The sequence below is a fragment of the Oryzias latipes genome, chromosome 18, assembly GCF_002234675.1.
Source record: "Oryzias latipes chromosome 18, ASM223467v1".
NCBI classification, from domain to species: domain Eukaryota; kingdom Metazoa; phylum Chordata; class Actinopteri; order Beloniformes; family Adrianichthyidae; genus Oryzias; species Oryzias latipes.
Genome location: NC_019876.2, coordinates 13,097,168 through 13,121,379, shown reverse-complemented (window position 1 = coordinate 13,121,379; position 24,212 = coordinate 13,097,168). Strand labels below are relative to the sequence as shown.

Here is a 24,212-nt window from a genome sequence, read left to right as displayed (position 1 = left end):
ATTTTTTGTAAATTCTTTGATGTAGTGGGCTTCACAGGGTTAAGGTAAGTTGATGCATATTTGCAACAGTAAGAGTCAAGGGGGTAAAGTTGGACGCCAATAAATAGAATGGGGGTAGAAAAAATAAGGAAGAGAGATCAAACTAAGAAATCTCGATCCGCAAAAATGAATTAAGAACAATGAGAGCAAGAATAATACAGCACAAGTGGCAAAGAGAAAGAAGGGATGGTTGGATGTGTAATGGGGCCCCTTGGTTTTTGTACAGCAAAGGGGGGACTGCCAGGTAATGTCTTCCAGACACACTACCAGTAATTCAATTGCTAAATCTAACTGGAGAAGGAGTGGACGTATGTGTGTGTGTACCTTGGGCATTTTCCCTCCACATACTCAAGAGCTCTGCCTTTTTTTGCCCATTGGGAGTCAGGAAGGTTAGTCCCAATGTGTGCATGTGTACGTGCACGCAAAAGCACCGGGGGTTAATGTATGCTTTCAATCATCTGCTCCAGAGTGGAGAAATCAGATCCCTGTAGTTTAAAAGTGGACCTCAGGATTCGAACAGACATCAGGAAACCAAAAACTGAAGGAGGAAAAATCAATTCCCGATCCTATAGGAAGCAAAAACCAAGGAAACAAAGAGATTCCAGATATCTGTTTTGCAGTTATCTCCCTGCTGTTCATGCTAATCAGTGTCCTGCTGTTGCTGCATCCGGAGAGAACAGATATGAGTCTGACAGTCACATTTCTTGGAAAAGGATGAGAGGAAAACGGCTCCCGCTAGTTCTTGCTGCTACTAACTAGAGTAAGATGTTGAGAGTGGAGCAGAGGTTTAGTTTCCTTCAGAAAAAGCGTCTGAAACTCATGATTTGAGGCTAAAATCTGCCACCTGGGTGCCTCAAAACATGGACGGAATGAGGAAAAATAGAATGGAAGGGGTGGGGGGGGAAGGAGAAGACAGGAAGAGCTAATTAAATAGAGGATGAGGAGGAGTTGGAGATGAGTGAGAGTGAAAGATGACTTAATCAGGATCCACCCTCAGCCTCCGACTCACATTTTGACTTTTTCCTGGTGAGGTAAATCCCCCAGCATTCCCCCCCTTATGTGCTGTCACATCCCTCCCACTACTGAAAGTTGTGTGTGTTGCTGTGTGTGTGTGTGTGTGCGTGTAAGACCACTTTTGTCTGACAGTCAGAGCAGAGCAGAAAGAAGGAGCACTCGGCTGCAGAAACTTAAGTCCCACAAACCCCAGTCAGAACTCCGCTCTCAAAGCTTTGGTCCAATTTGGGAATTCCAAGTTTTGGAAAGTTTACTTGCTTGACAGCTGGGACGTTTTGCATTTTGAACAAGGAGTTTTCAAGGATTTATCCTGCAGCTATTTCTTCCTATCATTCTTTGATCCATCTCTCTCCTTGGAGTTTGATTCCTCATTTGCAGAATTCCAGTTTTTGGGAAAACATTTCTTCTTTAGTAGGAGAAGGCAGCATCTAAGTGTTGAGTCCAACTAACAAAGGTATGGGTCCTCAAAGTTGAACCTTTTTTTTCTTCAGTAAACTGCCTTTGACATGATTTAATTTGACTTAATCCAACATAATTGCATAATTAGTTCCCGAAAATTCTTTTTTTTGTAAACGATTCCAACATGTTTTCCATGTTTTTCTAAAATTTTGGAACCAGAAGAACTATTATTGTTGATTTTACACAGCTTTTTTGTCCCTGATGTAAGGTCTCACTTGTTCTGCTGGTCCAGTAAAAAAGCCACAAAAAAACTGAGCTTGAAGAGATGATCAGAGACAGATAAAAGATGGTTTAAGCGCGTGGCATTTCATCCTCTCTGGATTTGTCATCACACAGTGGAATGCTGGGAAAGGAAGCTGAGGTCGCAGAAAGAAATGTATGTGACAGACGAATGAATCATTGTATGTAGAGGTCTGTGTGCATAAACAGGATTTTTATTTTTATTTACTGACTTGTGTGTAGCCCACACACATGCATGCATTCACGAAGCACAGACATCTGTTTCATGAGACTCTTGAAAGATAAAAGTGCACCAGAAAAAGCAGCATGTTCCATCTGATGCAGACATCTGATGCAGATTATGCAACACAAATTTGAAATCAAAGTGATTTGAAAGGCACAATAAAGACAAAAGCTAATGAAAGCTTGCCTTGTACACTTTCAAAGTTTTTTTTCTCTATTAAAAGTAAAGTTTCTCAAAAAAAAAACATTGAGAGCATTTATCATTTATAAACTTCCTGCAGAAAAACAAAAGTGATTTTTAACCTGTTTCCTGTTTAGATTTAAATCCTCCTTTGTACCAAACTGGAAATGCTTTTTTGAAATTAGAAAAAGGCGCAAACAAGATGCTTAAATAAAGGTGGTAAAACATTCACCAACCGATTCACCAAAAAGATTCTTGCTTGATTAAAACCATAAAAAGGGGATCAAGTTTTTTTGTTTCTCAAAGTTGATTATCTTCATATTCCTGTACTGTACCTTGCACTTATGTCAATATGCAAATGTCCAAAGATCAGATTAAAGACCAGATAATCTTTTGATCTATTTTAAAAGCATTCCCAGTGGTCACTTAATTATAATCAACGGTAGGGCATTTTTGGCCAAAATGAAAAAATCAGTGTTGTTTTCTAGGACACAGCTTCTGCGGAGCAACTCTGAGTTGTGGGCAGGAACCCCCCTCCCTTATTTCCCCATTGCTGAGAGCTCTCTATCTACATGCCTTCTTTCTAACTTAAAGCCCCTCACACTCCCAACTCAATATTAGTAGTGCAACAAAAATGGTAAGCAATATCTGGGCTATCCAGACGTATAGTTTTGAGTCAGATGCCAGCTCAGACCAGGAAAACAAAGATGTACATGGATCTAGTCTCCAAGTGGATGCATCAGAATGGAGCGGGTGCGGATGTTTTCTACATCTCAGATAAGCTCTTTTTTTAAAACAGCAGTTTTTCGTCTGATTCACAGCAATTCAAATAAAGACATTTTAATTTTCATTTTATTTACATGTGTCCTCAATCATCAGAAATATGACACAAGAACATGGTAAAAACGCAGATGAAAACATATTTTCATTCAGAGTGGGTTGAATAAATATATGACCTCAATGAAATAATCATTTTTTAATGTGCTTGTCCTTTTTTAACTGCATAACAATGATCCTTTGGGTACAAAATCTAAGACAAATGTTTAAAAAAAAGAGAAAAAATGTGACAGTTTAGTTATTTTTAGGTCCAAAATAGAGGAGTAATGAAAACTGAAGAAATGCTTGAGCCACGAAACCTCAAATCTAGATGTTAAAAAAAAAGAATTTACAGGTTTGGCTTGAGTTGGTTCTTTGTTATCCTGGCTAAGTGCTGATATCTTGCTTGTTTCTGACAAAAGGCACCAAAAGCAAACCATGTGTCACAATTAGTTTCAACACTTGTAGCTGGAGAGTGCCACATGAACAACATATGAGTTAAATGTGATTAAGACATCCCTTCCTGAAAGCTGTCAGAGGACAAACCTAGTATGTTGTTGTGTTTAATGAAAAAGCATACGCCCATTGGAAATGTACGTTTGTGGAATTTTCTCTTTTTGTATTTCATTTATGCAGTGAATACATGTCACTCCAAGACTCAAACAGACCCATTTAAGTCTGAGTACAAAGTTGGGGTTTGTGTTCTTCTGCAGACCCTGGCTCCTGTGAAGATGGCTGATGAGGTGCAGCCAGATTCCAGCAGCCTGCAGATACTAGGTGAGACACACACACACACACACACACACACACACACACACACACACACACACACACACACACCCACACATTTGAAACTCTCTAAAAGTGTTGACATGTTCCTGACCTTTTGTGTCCCTCTCCCACCTAGCAATAAGGCTCACGCCAGATTCCAGCTACATTCCAGTCATTCCTGTTAATTACATTTATCTTAGTCTATGGAACAATCCAGATCAAGTGTGTTATATCACTTTTTATTCATTTTGTAGGTGAAAGGACCTCCATCCCAGGCTCACCTGCCATCGCCAGAAATGACTGCAGCATCACCCCCCTCACACCCTCACCATCACCGGTGACACACCCATTGTTATTTCTTACATTCTTGCCTTTATATAGAGCTCTATAAGAAGAGTCCCAGAGACCCACATGGTCTACGTGTCATTAGTGGGTTATATCAAGACTTAAACACAGAGTTTAAATTCCAAAAACAAGAATCTGTGGCAAAGAAATGAGAAACCGTCAAGCTAGCTCTAACTTCAGTGAGAAGGGAGGGAATGGACACAGGGAAGTCTACAATTACAAAAATGACCACCTTTAACGTGGTATTTCACCATGAGGTGTTCAGAGATGGGCGATGAATCAGGAGCAGAGGAAAAAACTGTTGTTTTTAGAAGGTTATAGTTGTTGGGTAAAAGCTGCAATCAGAAGCTCTCTGCTCCGCCCTATTCTGATGCATCCACTTGCAGATAAATAGATCCACCCACTTCTTAGCTGTCCTCGTCCGAGATGGCATCTGGGCTCAAACTGTACAGCTGGATAGCTCCAATATTGCTCGCCATTTTTGCAAACAAAGGGCTGATGTAAATAAAGGCAGGCTACAACCCACAACTCAGAGGTGAATTTCTAATTGAATCGGTTAGTTCAAAAGTCCAAGAGGTTTGTTTTTCCAGGAAATGATTTGAACTGTATAGCTGAAAGGGAGGCTACACCAAATGATTAATACTTTACCCAGATTAAGCACCAGTTTATAGCTTACAAATGCTATAATATGAAGCACCTCACTTTTATAATTTCAGAGGACTAGCAAACTGAAGTCCCTGGACTTGGGCCCTTCTTGAATTAAACAGGGGTGCTCCCATATTGGATAACTGGTGCTGCCATCTATGGGATAAAGCTAAACCCGTGCATTGGTAGGAATTTTGCACTTGATGCATTTTAATTGTCAAGCATAGTCAATACATCACAACAGACTTGGGACTTTTTTGCACATAATCAGACAGCTTTTCCCTTGAAGACCATAGAACATATAATATCTCTATTTGGAAAAATTGTGGACTTGGGCCCCTTTTGAACTAACCGATTCAATTAACTACTTAGAAAATGACACAGGATTTTTGATTTTGGCCAAAAAAGGAATAATCATAAATAAAAGATCACTGTAAACACTTTTTCAACAGATCAAAAGATGACTGGAGTGGGTCTTTATAGTCGTTAAACCAAAAAATAATTTGTATATATGAACACTTATGTTTTGCCTTTTTTTTTCTACAGAGGGTGGAGATCAGGCCCAGGATGAGCTGTCCGTTCTCCGTTGTTGTGGCGATAGACTTTGGGACAACCTCCAGCGGCTATGCTTTCAGCTTCACTCAAGACTCAGAGGCTATACACATGATGAAGTAAGGCTCCGCTCCTCCGTTTCGTTTTTAAGCTGTCCATCTTTTCTGACTGTGGTGCGTGCAGACGCTGGGAAGGTGGGGATCCTGGAGTGGCCAACCAGAAGAGCCCCACATGTCTCCTGCTGACCCCGGATTTGAGGTTCCACAGCTTTGGATTCGCTGCACGAGATTTCTACCATGACTTGGATCCTGAAGAGGCCCGGCACTGGCTGTACTTTGACAAATTCAAAATGAAGATCCATAGCACCAGTGTAAGGAACATTAACTGTTTTGGCTGACGGAAAATTTAAGGTTTTAACAGTGTTTTAAATGTGATGGAAACTGAAAAATTTTAAGCCGTTGTTTGTTTCATTCATTCATTAATTCATTGATTCATTCATCTTCTAAACCCGTTTTGTCCCTTTCGGGGTCACGAGGCTGCTGGAGCCTATCCCGGCCACACGTGGGCAAAAGCAGAGGACATCCTGGACAGGTCGCCAGTCTGTCTCAGGGTTAAATGTTTCAGCATTATTGAAAAAAAGATGGTTTTTCTAACATTATTAAAGAACCACTTTGTTTTTAACGTGCTCTTGTGGCATTTTTCTGATCATGGAGGGCATGTGTGAAGAATATAAAGCTTAAAATTGGATATATTTTTGTATTTCTGTATTAAAATTGTTGTAAATCAGGAGTAGATGAAAAGATGCCGTTCGAGAAGGCGTTATCTGTAATGTAAAAAAAACAATGGTCTGACCAAAAGCTCCCTGGTCTGAGTTTTTGGTAAGACCAGGGGATTGGGGGCGGGGTTGCTCTGCACCAACAGTCCTGCCCGCGACTCAGAGGCAAATTTCTAATGAACGTCTGCCGCTCTGCAGAAACTATGTCCTACAAAATGTCAGGTTATTTTTTTTTTTATCAAATCATAATTCAAACACCACTGGGAACACTTTACAAACAATTAGAGAGGGTCCTTAAAAGTTAGCTTTAAAAGTTTTCTGTTGCTTCCTTTGCAGGACCTCAGCATGGAGACGGAGCTGGAGGCGGTAAATGGCCGCAGGGTCAGGGCCATTGAGGTGTTTGCCCATGCTCTTCGCTTCTTCAGACAACACGCTTTAAAGGTACAGCTTCCATCATAAAAATGGGAAATATGCCGCACTCCACCAAATAACGAGTTGCTGGTGTTTTGTCAAGTTGAACTAAACGAAATCTCTCTGGTCGGACTTTTCAGGAAGTGAAAGACCAGTCGTCTTCTGTATTGGAGGGTGAGGAGATCCGATGGGTGATCACTGTTCCTGCAGTATGGAGACAACCTGCCAAACAGTTCATGAGAGAGGCTGCATACTTGGTAGGAAACACACTGAAATATCTACAGTAAAGCAGCCATTGACCTTCAGAGCTCAGAGCTCAGAGCTCTGAACACAGCCCCAAAATACTTTTGCAATTAAAAGACAATGTTGATTTAGTGTGGGAGGGTCACCTCGTCCCTGAAACCAACCATTACCAAACATTCCTCTGAAATGAACTGCCTTTTCAGATTTAAGACATGATTTAACTAGACTGTCTTGTTCTTGGGGAGTTTCGTTCATTTAGGGCGCAATCACACCAGGTAGAACAGTGTGGTTCTTTGGTGAAAGCAATCGCTCTGTTTCCTGCTCAGACGTGAAAAACTGAACTGTCCAATGGTTGGCTTGGAGTGACAATTTAGTAGATTCAGCACAGAATGGATTAGCCCAATTCTTCAAAGCCATGACGCCAATTGCCCTGTAGCTGATGTCACTTTTTTAAAGTTGTTTTGCATTAAACGGAACATGATTTTGTGCTCTACAAGACATGTTGAGGGGAAAACAGCATGTCTATCTCCATAGAGGGTGATTTGCATTGGGTTTCATTTCCATGGACAGTTTGGTTTGTTTTGGAAAATGGGAAAACTCACCCAAACTCTGTAGAAAATCAAACATGTTATCCCTAACATGGTAGCTTGGAAGCGAAGCCCTCAAGTCACTTGTAAACAGAAGTTATTCACATGAGTATTGATGCAACTGGACTTTCCATAGACCAAGAATTGGAAGCACACCAAAGAGAGAAAAATAGAAATGTGAATTACAAAGAAAAAGAAAACCATGGATTACGGAAAAGCTGGAAATAATTTGGTGGGTCAGCATTGTGTAGTGAAGATGTGCAGGTGTTTATTAACACACAGTTGTCTGGGGGCTTCTGGGATTAGAGCAGCCATATTTTTGCTCCAGACACTCTGAGAAAGAGACAGGAGGCAGAGCTGGAAGTAGCAGAGATGAAGATGTTGAGATTCCCTATCGGAGTGAAGAGGATGGATAGGATCACCAGATCATTAGAGGAACAGCTCATGTTGGATGTTTTGAAGATAAATACAGGGAAGCAGATTGAAAGGAGGAACAGTGATTGTGCCGATAGAAGGATGCTGAGGTTGGAACTTCCAGGAAAGAAGCCTAGAGGAAGACCCAAAAGGGGGTTCCTGGATGTAGTGAAGGACGATAAAAGGATGGTTGTTGTGATTGAAGGTGCATACTCCAAGTAGTTTTAGATGGTAGCTGTTGAAGATCCCCAAGAGAAGCAGTCAAAAGACAAATAAGAAAGAAGCGCAAAGGCCCCCGAGATGAGCTAGTTATCTTTCTAATATTTTTTATTTTTTTATTTTGGTCAGAGCTCGGTAACTACCCTCAAGTGAGAAGCTTTGGGATATCTTAGTTAGTTTAATCCATTTTGCTCCAAAATATGCAGGTGTAGAAGTGTTCAAAACGGATAAACGTGTAACTCATGAGCAATTGTGCCCATTCAAAACAACACAAAAGACTTTCCTTGTGCAAATGCAACCTAAGATTACTTTTGTTTTTCTTTGCCCCCTGCAATCCCTTCTTCATTGCATTTACAGGGCAAATAGTAAACTGATGAAAGTGTCCATACTGCCACCTGCTGTATGGAGGTATATAAAACACCAGCATCTTCTCCTAAGACGGCTGGCAAGGAAGGAGATGGACAAAATAGCCAAATGTGCTCCAGCAAGGTTCAGCACCAATTCCTTGGTGTGAGGCAACCCTACCTGGATTCTGGTGTTTGGGTTTTTTAGCTTAATGGAGTTTTGATAGATGAAATCTACAAAGGAATGATGTGAAGGTGAAAAGAAATACAGCATAAGAAGCATGGGACAAGGAGTGACAGAAATTTCCCATGAAAGATCTACACTGTACACGTAAATCAGCCTGTCGTCTGCATACATGCTTCCCTATCAACACACGCCCATCCTCCTTCAGCCACATATGTTATAACAACTTGTGCGAAGCGTTTCTACGAGAACTTGTACTCGCAACTGCGACACGCAACCATGGTCAGGTCAACCAGGTCACACTTTTTCTTCAGTTCACATGCAGGTTAAACAGTTAACTATCAAACAGGTGCTCCCTTCAGAGTGCAGAAAACCAAAATGCACCTTCACACGCACATCGATAACATGCACACACACTCCTGGCTTGAGGCTGTCGGGCGTGTGTTCTTCCTGGTGGTGATGTCATTAGGACTGAACAATAAGGGAGACCGGCATACAAATACAGGAAGTGGAGTGCAGACCCCCGCCCTGCACACACACGCATATTGTTAGAGCAATTCCACTCTACTCCCATCTTCAGGACCAATCCTGATGTAAATCGCCTCCTTTTTATAATCCAAACTTAAAGTTATTTGATTTGTCACATATGCTCCCATCTTTCATGTTTATATCTTTTGTACATGTTTATACCTCACAGCTGTCAAATGTCTTTACCTCCATGTGTTTGTCCTTTTCTTAAGGATCTGGTCCCCACAAGTTCTCCTGCCCTCTTCTGAAATATAATGTTTCAACCAAAGATTCTTGGACAAACAAAGTGTCCTTTATTTTTTGTTGTATTGTCATCACCACAAAATTAAATTAAAAATATGAACTTTTTGCTGTTTCAAGTCACTTATGTCCTCTCTTTGTGTTCATCAGGCTGGTCTTATTTCCCCTGAATGTCCTGAACAGCTTCTCATTGCCCTGGAACCTGAAGCTGCCTCCATTTACTGCCGGAAGCTCCGCCTCCACCAGGTGATTGACCTGAGCCTGCAGCCAATCACAAACGGCCTGGATGCTGATGGCTCCAGGCCCTTCGATTCCAGCTTCAGACAAGGTCAGCAAGCGCTTCTTCTGCATTTGTTTTGGTTCTGTGGAGTAGCTCCTTAGCACAAGCATGAAACCACAATTTGTTCCTGGAAATGTTTGGATTCCTTCAGGGATTGTGGTTTGTGTAAAAGACACATTTGTGTGTATTCAGAGGGGAGAAAAAAGCTGGTGCCGAGGGTAAAATTGTTGCCCAAATGTTTGGCCCAAGTTACTTTGCAGTTTTGTGTGTGTCAGGGTTGTGTATGGACACACATCTTTAAGCAGACCATATGGTTTATGGGGAGCAAGTACATACAGAGCAGAAAACATAAGGCAGGAAAGAAAAAAGGAAGGTTTTTTTAACTTATCATAGCAATTGCATGATGAGAAAAATATAGAAATAAGTATTTGATCCCTTGTAAGCAAAGGATCAAATACTTATTTCCGTCACTGTATTCCCCTAAGCAACTTTTTTTTCGGACAGAGTAGCAGTATGGTCATATTTTTACTGGAATGAAATCTTTAGATTGGGTTTTAAACTTCTAACGTGACAAATATAACATACAAGCATAAATTTATTTTCACCAAAAACACATTTGGGCCTATTATTGAGCCCAAACAAACTTTCCCAGCTGTGTTTCTCTCTGGGGAGCAAGAAACTGCATCCACTGCTGCCTGTCATAAATATGTTTGAGAGTCCAGAAACAGCCCTGCTGTTTGGCCCATGACGCTTTGGCGTGCTTCATCTCCCAAGTTTCAATTTTTTCAAAAATCGTCATAGTTTGCAAAAAATCAATGTAAAATGTTTTTTCTTGGAGAAAACAGTTTAATTTTGACTTGCCTATCTAACCTGTGAATGTGGAATTTAAGAAGTTTTGGCACTATTGGTTTCCAGGCCAATATTTGTGCCAAACCCTTAAAGACCCACTTCAATCATCTTTTGATCTGAAGCGTTCCCAATGGTCTTTTTAATAATGATTATGCTGTTTTTAGCCAAAAAACAAAAAAACTGTTGTTTTTAAGGACATAGTTTCAGCAGAGCGCCAGGAGTTTATCCGAAATCTGCCTCTGAGTTGTGGACGGGGCTGTTGGTGCAGAGCAACCCCACCTCCTCTCCTCATCACCATAACGGAGAGCTGTTTGTTTAGACACTCTCCTGCTTACTTACAGCCCCTCAAACTCCCAAACCTAACATTACCGGTGCAACAAAAGTGGCGAGCAAGATTGGAGCTATCCAGCTGTACAGTTTGAGCCAGATGCCGGCTGAGACGAGGAATACGAAGACGTAGATGCATCAGAATGGAGCAGAGCAGGGAGCTAGTTGCCCGCCCATGTATTTTCCACATATACACACAGGTGTATGTAGAAAATACAATCTTTTTTCAGCATCATTTTTTCATCTGCTCCTAATTCACAATGGTTTGAATAAAGAAATACTCATGAAAGCCATTTTAAGCCCAAGTCTCTTTATATATTTCTCCATCACGAGAAAAATACCACAAAAACATGTTAAAAACATCAAAAATGCTATTTCATCAGAGTTGGTGTTTACGACTTAGAGTTTTTCAAAATTAATTTTCCTTTGTTCAATTTTTGACTTTACAGTGATGAAGCATTCGCAATATCTTTATTGCAAAGTTAAAATTGGATGCAAATGTTATACCATTGTCTACAACGGAACACAAACATGCATTGCAGAAGAAAACAAGAAGAAAAATGCATGATTCAATGAGTGAACAGCGTCTAAAATTCCCTTCAAAGGCCCACTTATGCATGTGCAGGCAGTGAGGCGCACACAAAGAACAGTCACACACTCTAAACACAGGATATTGTAATTGGAACAAGGTGCAGTAAGACCATGATCTCACCCCTTCCACGCTTTTGACTCCCCCTTTCTTTTGCATTTTCTCCCCCATATCCCACTTTCTTTTCCAAACTTGATGCAGGGTCAACTATCTTTAGATATTCCTCCACCTTTGTTTGACACTGAAGACAGCGCCCCAGGAATCCTTAACACAGAAACACACTTGTGCACTTTCTTCTCTGCTGTTTCAAATAGTTTCCAGACTCCAGCTCATCAGCCCCAACAAAAACACCGGCAAACAAGAAATTGCAGTGGTCTTTTCTCAGCTTCATTTACACAGGCATGCATTACCTCCTGCGTCATCCAGGACCCTGAAACAACCCGAAGCGCTTGGCTTTCTTCACCGTAAACACACGTTCTTTTTCTTTGTTTTCGTTTGGCCACCCATCTCATGTTACCTTTGACTCTCGTTCAACTTTTTTACAGGCTGTAGTTCTGGTGTGGTTTATAGAAACAAATTAGAAACACTTGGTATGTGGTCGTGAATCACAAAACACCTTCTGCCCACTTTTTCAAAAAGCTTTCTTTCAGCCTCACAATAAACTATTGTGTTCATTTTTGGAAGTCATCATGTCACATTTCATGCATTGGCTCTGTTAAACGGACTGTCATGGTGATGTGTTTTTGTTGGAGCTTGGTCCACACTCTCAGCTGTCAATCAAAGGGCTTGGGTGTCTGTATAAAGCAAACCAAAGCCTAAGGTGGTCTCCATCGCCAGCGAAACGCTCTTGTCATGCAAAAGCACATTCCTTGCTTTTGTTTGACTCAGATCCAAAGATTTATGTGACTCCAAGCAGAAGTGTAGGGAAGTGCTGTGCCTCAAAAAAAAAAAAAAAAGTTAAGATTAGAAAGGCCTCATTAGGCTGAAAGTGATGCTGTTTATGTTCCAGATTGAGCTGCTTTGAATGGAGATTTTAGTCAAACAAACAGTGGAGCCTGGCCGGTACATTTAGAGTTTTTACACGAAATGTTTGGAAACCAGCAAAGTATTGTGGGATGCTGAAAGATGGTGATGACTTGGAGTGCTTGCAGAATGGCAGAGCACTCACAAATTTCTGTAAAAATGTATCATTAATGAAGAAAAATGGTTAAAAAAAATATAACCAAAAGGGTCAAAAACATGTGCATTTTGTCCATTTTGATTGTTTTTAAACGCTTACATCCACTGTAAACGCCAACTTCTTTGCAAAGCAGGAGGAAATTATTTGTTGAGGCAATATTTTGTATATGTAATCTTATTGTTGTGGATATTCAAATTTGAATCAACAGCTAGAAAAGCTGAAGTTCTTATTAGTCCTCTGATTTTTGTTCCTTTGTCACAACTGCCTTTACGTGTGGAGAGGGGCTGTCTGCAGGTGGAAAATTGGCAAACCTGTACGGTCCATGCAGGTGGCCTCCAGGAAATATTAAGGTTGTAAAGCGCTTATGAGCCTGTAGAGCAAAAATGTTCATGGACATTTCTTTCTGCGAGCATGCTGCGGGCGAAAGGTCGTAGAAAACACTTACGCAACATGTAAGGGTGATGTGGGTGAGACGCAGACATGTCATGTGGATTTCTCATTTTTTTCAATCCCCCCAACCCTGCACACGGTGCGTGGACCAGTGCTCCTTGTGTGGAACTGATGAGCTGATAGGGAGCACGTGAGCAGATCGTCAACCTGTAGGTGTGGGAGGTGAAGAGGATCCTGACAGAGCTGTGAATTGCTCTGCAGCTTAAACCATGCAAGCACACTTTCAACAGAAGCCATAGTTGCTACCGTGCACAACTTTTGCAACAAATGCTGAGGCCACCAGGGTTTCTTTGTTCAGAAGCCAACAACAAGAATAACTTGACAAATGTGTTCTTTCAAAACAGAGAAATGTTTTCTTTTGGCTTTAAAATAGGCTCTTACAGATATGTGTTTATATTTAGTCTCAAGTACCGTAGCTACCACAATCCGAGCTATGTTGTCAGGATTTAAGGTGCAACACAACTGAACCCCAAGGAGCAAAGATTAAAAGGAAAGAACGAGTTTATTTTCAGATGTTTAGTTGTGGACTGCTCTGGAGCCGTGCAGGAACTTGAGGCCAGAGAGACAGCCATCTATGTCTGGGATTTCTCAGATTATCTAATGAACACCAACTTGAGAAACTATACTAAGGTGGTAGGAAGGAGGAAAATGAGAGGTTGGAGAAGACAGAGGGGAGATCTGGCACGGGGCTTGAAGCGAGTGAAAGGATAGAGTCCAATGTGAAGATCTAGTTCAGGAGAGGGGAGACAGGGGGAATCCATAGGCTGGTCCAAGGCCTCAATCCAGAACAGCTCACAGCTGATGCAGAGGTACAGATGGGGTAAACCAAAATGTGGTCAGACACTAAACTGGTTCCAAAAACCACAAGAACAAGGCATTTTACACAGGCTTGTGTATTGACTTAACATGAGAAATGGACCAAGTGAGTGTGACATCACCCATAGAAAACAGCTTATCTCCTGCTCCAAAGTAGTGAAGTCTATCGAATTACAGTTGCTTTTTTTTGCCATGTTGGAGCCAGACATCGTTAGTAAGATGTCTGTCTCAGCCATTGATTCCATGGCAACAACTCTCACCAATCAGGAGTGAGCTTGTTGGAAAGCCGCACCCCTACCACTTGACAGCGAGTAAATCTGTCAATCAAATATTTAACCAAATGAACTATCCGGCGCGTGAACTGTGTGATGTCCTACCAGAAAAAATTAAGACTGCTGGGTTACTTACCACTCGCAGCCAACCCCGTAGGTCGGTTTTCCTAAAACAGAGAGCAAGACAGTGTATTGATTTTCATTTGTTGTTGTTGTTGTTTTTTTGTTTGTTTTTTTTGCATTCTATGTTTGTTTGTTGAGTATTTACATGATGACATAAAAAAAACAAAGTTTGCCTTCCAAAAGCTAGAGCACAGGACATCAAGCTATAACTGTTTTGTTAGCTCAGATACCTAACAGTTATTCCCTCAGTTATTACTGAGGTAATATCGGAGGTAACAGTTATTACCTCAGATAATAACAGATCTTTTGATCTGTTATTAAAGAGTTCCCAGTGGTCTTTTAATTATTATTAATCCAAAATCAAAAAACCTTGTGTTGTTTTCTAGGACTTAGTTTCTGCAGAGCAGCAGTAGTTTATTAGAAATGTATTCAAGCAGGGAGCTTGTGGTTTACCGTAGTTGCTTCTGCTTCACACCTAAAAGCTTTTTCTAACAGCTCACTTTTTTCCTCTGCTCCTGATTCATAACATTTTGAATAAAGGCATAATCAGAAATGCAATTTTAAGCTTGATTTTCTTTATCCATGTCCACCATCATTGGAAAAAATACAACAAGAACATGTTAAAAACACCAAAGATGCTTTATTTTTGGTGTTTTGTTTTGTATGTGCAGCGAGGGAGCAGCTGAGACGATCCAGACACAGCAGGACCTTCCTGGTGGAAAGCGGCACTGGAGAGCTGTGGTCCGAGCTGCAGACCGGTGAGTTCAGAGAGTTCCAACGGATCTTTCAAGCTTCAGATGGAGATGAATTTGACCTGTTGACTGTTTGGGCCACACACGTCTGCCTAGGGTGAAAAAGGGGGCAACTACAAAAGACTGCCGCCGCATTTCATCCAGATTCAGTCACCGTTGACATTCCTGAAAGATCTGCTGTTGGTTTGGAAGATCTTTTAGAATATAATATTGAAAAATGTTGCGTACTTGCAGAATATGTTGCACCACCACAACATTATTCTAACTACATACAAAAATGCAGACATAAAATCTTTCAATTTCCTGTGAAATGACAGCAGTGAATTATGTGAAAAACCCTGGTACAAAGGTAAAAAGGTGAAAGGAGCCCCCACCTCTGGACTCTATACCTATACAACTGATGGATTAAACGAAAGTCTAGTTTAATTTATTGTTTTTGCACATTTAAAACACAAGCAAGACAATGATTGAAAGGCAATAAAGTGATGGGAGAGGCAAAAAATACCAAAAGGCCTCCACCTAGTGTAAAATTCAATTCAATTCAATTCAATTTTATTTGTATAGCCCAAAATCACAACAACAGTCGTCTCGATGGGCTTCGAAGTAAAACATGAAATCAAAAGGATCACGAATACAAAGAGTTCAATAGAAAAATACTAAAATGAACTAACAAACTGACTAAGCTATACTGACATCCCTGCCCTTAGACCCCCCTTCGCGGTAAGGAAAAACTCCCAAAAAAACCGGATTCCGGAAAAAACGAAGAAACCTCAGGGGTGCCCACATGAAGGAGGGATCCTCCCCCAGGACGGACAGGCGATTTACCAGAAATCTTAGAGAAGAATTAACTTATCTAAATCTACAACTACATATATAAAAGTCCAGCAGACGAGCTTCATCCAGCCGTGGTTATCGGGACAGTCAAAGGCGCGAGTCGAGCCGGAGACAGGAACCACAGCCAGGTGTAGGAGCAGGAGCAGAGACGAGGTACTCGGTCAGGTACAGAGCAGAGACGAGCCAGAGATGAGCCAGAGGCAGGATCCACAGCCAGGTGTAGGAGCAGGAGCAAAGGCGAGGTAAACGGTCAGGAACTGGAGCACGGATGAGCCAACTGGAGTCTGGAAGCACTCCCACTCCCCAGGAGGGGAGAGGAAAAGAGGGACAATACATGAATCGCACTGCACCAAACAGAGGCATGGAGAACTAAATGATAAATTATGATCAAGAATAGAGGAGAGGAAGGGTAGAAGTAAAAAAGGAAAGAGGACAGAACCCCAGTGCACCATAGTTACCCCAGCTTCAACTTCTAGCAGCCTTTTAAAAGAAATAGTTATTATTAAGTTTAATTTAAACAAACTAACGCAGGAAAAAAAAAAAAACTATTGATAAGTATCAAGTATTAAAATAAAAGTTCAATCTGAATATTTAGGATGTCAAAGGTACATATTAAAAAATCGATCTAGTTCTGGGAGGGGAGTAACAGCAGTATAGGTAGAAAAGCAAAGATACCAATGAGATCACGTTGGTAAAAAAGGTCCAAATTGATCGAGACGTAGTCAAAGCTTTCTTCCTGTTGTGCTCGCCTTTGCCTTTTTATATACCAGTACATCTGCTGCAAACAAACAGACGTCACAAACCAGCTTCCACCACATCAGGTTAATTACAATTGGCTAAAGGTGATCCACAGCGAAAAAAGACTTTCTCTGTTAAACAGCATTTTCATTTATAATCTTAAATGTCAAATGAAAAATAAAAATATTGGTAAAAAAGAATCAGACTATGGTACTTTGGACCACAAAGTTAGTTGGATGATTCACGTTTTGATTCGTGGACCATTGTTGTTGTTGTTCACCTTTTAGCATCTCCCTCCACTGAATATTCATTGGACCAATTTGGATTAATTTTTTTAAAAGCCATGCAAGTGCAAGTCACTTTTTTTTGATGATTTTTAATTTTCACTTTTTTTCACAATATGGGGAAAAAAATCTTTTGTTTGAGTGATCTTCATGAAATTTCATACAAATCCTGCTGGCTTAAGTCTACAACTATGGCTGAAGTTTTGTTGACCTTTGACCTTAGGAAGATGGATCCCCCAAAAAAATGTACCTTTAGCACCTTCTACAAATGAAAATCCTCCTAGGAGTTTTGTTCTATCACCTCATCACTACTGATCCATCATTGGGAAGCTACATGGAAGAAGAAAAAAAACGTTGATAATAAAGTTTGTAGATTTTGAACGGCACGCTTGCAAAGGTTGGCGTTTCCCTGTTGCTCGTACATTTTTTACCAGAATATTGTGAAAGTGCAAAACATAGGATATGACATAGGATATGAACTGTGGGTGTGGTTAACAAAACACCTCAGTTGCCAAGGAAACCAAAAAATTAACTTTTGTAAGTTCTTTTAAAAATGACATAGACTTGTCCAAAAATGAAATGGTTGCTTGGAGACAGAATAGAAAAGCAGCCAAAATGTTTTTTTTCATGCATTTGTCACGTGCAGCTCTGATTTAGGGTGAAAGAGGCAGCGGGGGTAAGGACCGGTGGCCCCTGAGGAACACATGTTGCTCCGACTTTAATGTTTGCCGTTTTCATGCGATTCAACACATTTCAGCAGAAATCCCTTCATTTAAGCACAAGTTTAACAAGCTTGTTTTTGCTTCTTTTCTTGTGCAGGTGACAAGTATGTCGTTGCCGACTGTGGAGGAGGAACCGTGGACCTGACAGTCCATCAGATCGAGCAGCCGCAGGGGACGCTCAAAGAACTATACAAGGCTTCGGGTGCGACGCCTTTTCTAAGAAAGGATCTTTATTTTGTTTCTTTATTTTTTCAAACACAAATGAAAAAATCAACATGGTGGTTTTAGAGACATAAGACCATACAGTGTGTTTGGAAAGAAGTGGGTTGAAAAGGAATCTTGGATGATCGCACCCCTTTTCACAACACCCGATGATGTGCATAATTCAATTTACAGATATGTACAAAACGTTCATGGTACAATTTTTGCATGGCAATTGTGCAAAGTTACATTTTTTGTACAGTTTTTGTTTTTTAATCGTTTCTGGCCTTATATTGGTGATCTTTTGTAGGTTATTTTGAATATTTGTAAACCTTCATCCAATTCGTTCCATAAATCCACACCACAATTTGATAAACACATTTTCTTTTCTGTAGTGCGAATGCTCTGCTTTTTGAAATTCAGTTGTTTTCTTAGGTTTCTTAGATTTCTTAGATCTCCTTCAGCTTCCAATGCTGGGTTTGTTTGACCTCCAGGCGGCCCGTATGGAGCTGTTGGCGTGGATCTGGCCTTTGAAAACATGCTGTGCCAGATCTTTGGGGAGGACTTCATCCAGAGCTTCAAGGCGAAGCGGCCGGCGGCCTGGGTGGACCTCACCATCGCTTTTGAGGCGAGAAAACGGACGGCGTCGCCCGGCCGAGCCAACGCCCTCAACATCTCCCTGCCTTTCTCCTTCATCGACTTCTACAAGAGGCAAAGGGGCCAGAGCGTGGAGGCAGCGCTGAGGAGGAGCAAGTGAGTGGGAGGAGCATCATCTGGGTGTGACAGTGACCCCACCCCTGCTCACTGTGTTTGTGTGTTAGTATGAACATTGTGAAGTGGTCGTCCCAGGGGATGCTGCGGCTCACTCAGGAAGCCATGAACGAACTTTTCCAGCCGACCATCAACAACATAGTCAAACACATAGGTGAGAAACAGACGCAACACATGCACACACAAGACACAGGTGTTTACCTTTAGGGGAAGTGTTCTTCATTTACCCTGCTCAGCTTCGTTTTAAAGACCCCCTTTGATCGTTCTTTTAACTATACTAAAAGTGTTCTCAGTGGTCTTTGAATATGATTTTGCCATTTTTAAACAACACATTTTTTAAACCTGTCATTTTGGACATTGTTTCTGCAGAGCAACAAACGTTTATTAGAATTCCATCTCTGAGTTGTGGGCGAGACCAGTGACACAGGGCAACCCCCACCCCTTTTCCCCTCTCTGTTGCTGGGAACTTGTGGCCCACCCAGATGAAAAAAAAAGCTATTTTTCAATCTGCTCCTGATTCTCAAGAATTGCAACACAGAAACACTCAGAAGTTGAATTTTTAATTTATTTTATCTTTATAATTGTCCTCCGTCATCAGAAAAATACCAGAAGAACATATTAGACACCTAAAACACAATTTTCCTCTGTCTTTAAATTTAAAGGAAAGGTATAATTTCTGACAATTTTACCTTTTTTTCCCTAAGATTTATTACTTTAATCTTGGGTTTCTGACATTGTGACTTTTTCTTATTAAAAAAACAACAACTTTAATCCCACAATTTAGCCATCAGATCCTAAATTTTAGAGATACATCTCAGAATTTTTCCTTTTTTCTTTTAGATTTCTGACTTTGATCTTGAAAATCTACATTGAATTTTAGAATGTGGTTTATCTCATGTATTTGTGATCTTTAACTGGGACATTTTTAAAAAGAATGTCTAACCTAAATCCAAGAATTATCACATTGATCTTAAAGCTATGATTAAAATTCCAAGATGTTCGACTTCAATCTTACAAATTTTCATTTTCTTTTCTTTTCTACTCTTTATTCGTAATTGTACTTTTTCTATGGTTTTTGAAGCTAAACTACTAATTTTGCCTTTTTTCCACATTTGATTTAAAGAGTTTTTTTTTTATCTTAGAGCGAAATTAATCCCACAATTTACTACTTTGGTTTAACATTTTGAGTTATATCTCAGACATTTGGTCGAAATAGTTTAAATTTTGATCCAAGAATTCTGACTTAAATGTTAGAATTTAGATTTTTTTCTAATTTGCCAAAATTAAGATACCATTTTTCCATTAAAAAAATATTAAACTCATAGCTTTTTCCATTTTTACTTTCATCTCTGAGTTCTCACTTTAATCTCTAAAATTTCCAGGATTCAATCAGAATGTTTGATTTTTTAGGTTAAATTTTTGCCCTGGACTGCACGGTGGGGCAGTGGTTAGCGCTCTTGCCTCACAGCAAAAAGGCCCCTGGTTCAAGTCCCTGCAACAGAACATCAGTGGGGGACCTTTCTGTGTGGAGTTTGCATGTTCTCCCTGTGCATGTGTGGGTTTTCTACGGGGTCTCCGGGTTCCTCCCACTTTCCAAAAACATGCTTCATAAGTCAATTGGCAACTCTAAATTGTCCCTAGGTGTGAGAGTGAATGTGTGTGTGATTGTGGCCCTGTGACAGACTGGTGAACAGTCCAGGGTGTCCCCTGCCTTTGCCCACAAGTGACTGGGATAGGCTCCAGCAGCCCTGTGACCCTGAAAGGGACAAAACAGTAGAAATTTTCACCCTAATCTTAGATTAACAGGAAAGGGGTACAGAGTTGTGGAATCCAAACTTGAAAATAAAAACTCTGACTTCTCATCGTCAGTTGTGTTGTCAGCCTTAAATCTTAATTCTGTTTTAATTATAGATGATTTTACTCCTGTTTTGGAAGAAGAAAAGACAGAAAAGTATTTTCTCCCAAATTATTGAAAACTTGAATCTGTGACAAGCATTTGAAGACGCTAAAACATTTATCAGTTGTGTTTTTTCTCATTTAAGTCTTATTCTGTGATTAGTTTGAATTAATGTTCATGTGAAATCATCTTCTCTCCTGTTTATTTAGAGAAAATGTCGAAAGACGTACATGGGTTTAATCTATGTTGTTATTGTTTTGCAAAATATCTTAATCTGGATTATGGTTTTAAACCATTGTTGTCTGCCATAATCCAGTAACAGAACATTTGAAGCTCGGCTGGCCTGAGAGGCCAAACAAGTGGTAAATGGTATATACTTACAGTGCAACGCTTTTCTACCTACAAGGCCAAAAGCACTTTACAGTCACAGACCCATTCACCCAGTCACACACACTGGTGGTGGCTCCACTGCCGAACACTGGCACCAACCTACCACCAGAGACAAGGTGGGGTTCAGCGTCTTGCCCAAGACTATCTTGCCCAATTCGACACATGGGTGTGCACGGCGGGAATTGAACCTGCAATCTTACGATCAAGGGTCGACGGCCCAACCGCTGCACTGCCCATGAGCCAGCCAGTGGCTTTAATGGGGGGGGGGTGTAAAGATGAGGGAATGGATGCAGAATCATCCCTCAGTGAAGATCAAAAACTGCAAAGATCTTTGTTTTCTTCAACAGAGCTCCTCATGGCGAAGCCTGAGGTGAGCGGTGTGCGCTTCCTCTTCCTGGTTGGGGGCTTTGCAGAGTCCCCCATGCTGCAGAGGGCGGTCCAGAGGGCCCTGGGGAGGTCGTGCCGCATCATCATCCCCCACGACGTCGGCCTGACCATCCTGAAGGGCGCCGTCCTCTTCGGGCTGGATCCCACGGTGGTGAGGGGTCGGGACGTTTGGGGTCATGTTAAAAGTGGGCATGAGCCATGAGGAAAAAAGGAAGACTTTTTCATGGTATACGGAACTGTAGAATAATAAAACAGTTCTGGTCTGTAATCAGAGAAACTATCAAAAAAATTACATCAAAAGAAAGAACACTGGAACCAGTCTTTTTTATTTTGGGAATCTATCCCAAAAATAATAGATATTCTAGATCAGAAAAATCTCTTGTAGACATGTTTGTTGAAGGCTAAAAGGTCAACAGCAGGAAAACTGCAAAGGGCCAACACTGAAACAATGGACTAAACTGATGTTAACTGTACCGCCGATGGAACGTAGAACATTTTTGCTAAAAGGAAAAAAAGAACTTGTTTGAAGCTGTTTGGAGACCATTTATAGCATTTGTTGAAGGCATGGATCTGTCTGACAGTGATGATGTTGGAAACTTCAGCCTGAGCTGAACTGTAGGCTGCATCTCGCCTTTTACAATGTATATATATATATATTTTCTCATTTTTATTTTTAAATGCTTGTTTGTGAGTGTCTTGTAATGCATGAGCATTCACCCACGTCTCTCCGCCGCAGGTCAGAGTGCGCCGAAGCCCTTTGACATACGGCGTGGGCGTCCTGAACCGCTTCGTGGAGGGACGCCACCCCCGGGATAAACTTCTCATCAAGGACGGCCGCGAGTGGTGCACGGACATCCTGGATCGCTTCGTCTCCGTTGACCAGTCTGTTGCTCTGGGGGAGGTGGTGCGGCGGAGCTACACCCCAGCTCGGGTGGGCCAGCGCAAGATCATCATCAACATCTACTGCAGCGCCACCGATGACGTCACGTACATCTCGGACCCTGGAGTCAGGAAGTGCGGGGCGATAACCTTGGACCTACCGGAACCGTTACCGCCGACGGGAGCGGTGGGAGGAGCGGGAGCCGCCGCCTCGGAGAGGAGGGAGATCAGAGCAACCATGCAGTTTGGAGACACCGAGATCAAAGTCACAGCCGTTGACGTCATCTCCAACAGGTCTGTCAAAGCCTCCATAGACTTCCTGTCCAACTGAGAAGGAGCAGGAAATGGAAGCAGACTTCAAACACACAAAACAGATTTCAGGGGTGATAAGTCCAAGAAAAAGAAAGGGGGAAAAAAGAGGTTGGACTTTGAATGCATCAAAGAAACTCTTTAAGCAAGAAGTTTGAGCTTTTCCTCCTCAGATGAAAGGTAGACTCCCCTGTCAGGACCCAGAAAAAAGTGGAACGGATCGCAAGCCCTCAGCGAGGAATTACTTTTGTCACAATTTTGTGAAGCTTTGCCAACCGGTCCTGCAGTGAAACTCTCCAGAGAAACAGATGCAGAGGCCCGGAGGGAGGGCTGCGACTAATGCGCTTTAGTTCATCTTCTCCTTCTAGACCAGGGGTCGGGAACCTTTTTGGCCAAGAGAGCCATAAACGCCACATATTTTTAAATGTAATTTCGAAAGAGCCATACAATAATGTAGAGTTTCCCACACTGAGGCACGGAGACTTAACCTCTTTTAAGGTTCTTTATTCTGGTTACTGTAGACCACAACAAACGCCGTAAAATTAATTCAGCAACTCCTTAATCTCTCCTGTCGACACGAGACGAGAGAGAGCGCTTCTACCAACTTTATATTCCCCTGCTCCCGCTGCAGCCCTCCCATTTCCCTTATTCGGCCCATAGCTGAACCCCATTGGTCCAAACTACCTAACAACAGGCTGAGCGACAGAACTGAGAGCCAATCAGATCTCTGCTTGATGCGGTCAATGAACTCCAGAACTTATAACGCGGCCCAACAGCCACCCAACTCAGTCCGCGACAATATGTTTAAAACTAAATATACAAATGAATGTGTGCATTTGATGTAATTTCAACATTTTTAAAGTACAATAAGTCTGTGGATTCTTTTTAATAACATGGTTATGCTGTTGCTGATAAATGATGAGTATTTCTCGTGGTAGTTTTGCTGATGGTCTAGTCTGGTTGATACGTGGTGAGTTTCTGCTTCACGCAGGCGTTGAGACTTTAAACGTGATCTTAGGTCTGAATGTTCTGTAGATGTGACAAAGACTGCTCACATGCAGACGGGGAGCCAAACACACACTCACACGCCGCAGTGACTGACGGGCAGCGGGTTTTACGTTTTTACAATCCCTGCGTGATTCACCTGCTGCCTGTCCCCACAACACCTCAGCCCCACCCCCCTGCTTTCTCCCTCACACATCCCGTCCCCGCAACTGCGCGCTCTTTCTCAGAGACGGGAGCGCGCACTTTTAGGCACGGCAATTCACAGGTTTCCAGTTGGTACAAACTCTGTGAAATTATAGATAATAGTAAACTGATAGCGCTGGCGCAGATTTTTCTCTCCAAGCACCGCTACTATTGCGCGCCTCTTTTTTTTTTTTTTTTTTTTTTCGCGCCCGAGAAGGACTGGACTAATGATAAAAAAAGTATAATTAAAGATTTGTCTGCGAGCCACATGTGACCATCAAAAGAGCCATATATGGCTCGCGAGCCATAGGTTCCCGACCCCTGTTCTAGACCATCCCGGCCAGTGTAACTACAGAGGATGGCCACCAATCCCTCGTTTAAACCACCCGTCTGCATAAACAGGGTTTTTCATCTTGGTGGTGCACCATCTAGTGGTGAGAAAACCTAACTACAGGTTATCATTTTAACCCTTGTGCCATCCTAGGCACTTTACCATTGGGAGTTGGGTCATCTAGACCCACTAGACAGTGCTCTGAACCTTTTTTTTTCAATGATTTGTGATCTTCACTGGTGTCCATGGATTACATGAAATCTTTCCACCTTTATCCACCTTTGTCACGGGAAGGAGAACACGTCAATGTAAGGGTGGGGTCATCTAAGATAGCACAAGGGTTAAAGACCCACTCCAATAAAAATTGTGTTGTTTTTTTTTTAATGATGGACATATATAAAGAAAATTAAGGTC

General features: G+C 41.5%; 1 protein-coding gene across 1 annotated transcript; it reads left to right on the top strand.

Annotated features, from left to right (window-relative positions):
* The first annotated feature begins 979 nt into the window (after positions 1 to 979).
* Positions 980 to 22,482, top strand: hspa12b (heat shock protein family A (Hsp70) member 12B). The gene is made up of 14 exons (XM_004079774.4): positions 980 to 1,507; positions 3,685 to 3,748; positions 3,997 to 4,079; positions 5,279 to 5,403; positions 5,468 to 5,654; positions 6,396 to 6,500; positions 6,611 to 6,727; positions 9,380 to 9,557; positions 14,787 to 14,873; positions 17,543 to 17,647; positions 18,141 to 18,399; positions 18,468 to 18,571; positions 21,052 to 21,242; positions 21,828 to 22,482. Exons 2-14 carry the CDS (start codon positions 3,703 to 3,705, stop codon positions 22,299 to 22,301), a joined length of 2,061 nt encoding a protein of 686 aa, XP_004079822.1. The 5' UTR covers positions 980 to 1,507; positions 3,685 to 3,702; the 3' UTR covers positions 22,302 to 22,482.
* Positions 22,483 to 24,212: the final 1,730 nt, after the last annotated feature.

Coding starts and splice junctions, on each gene's coding strand:
- hspa12b (XM_004079774.4), top strand. CDS start 3,703: ATGGCTGATGAGGTGCAGCCAGATTCCAGCAGCCTGCAGATACTAG. Junction 3,749..3,996: donor CAGCAGCCTGCAGATACTAG/GTGAGACACACA, acceptor TTCATTTTGTAG/GTGAAAGGACCTCCATCCCA. Junction 4,080..5,278: donor TCACACCCTCACCATCACCG/GTGACACACCCA, acceptor TTTTTTCTACAG/AGGGTGGAGATCAGGCCCAG.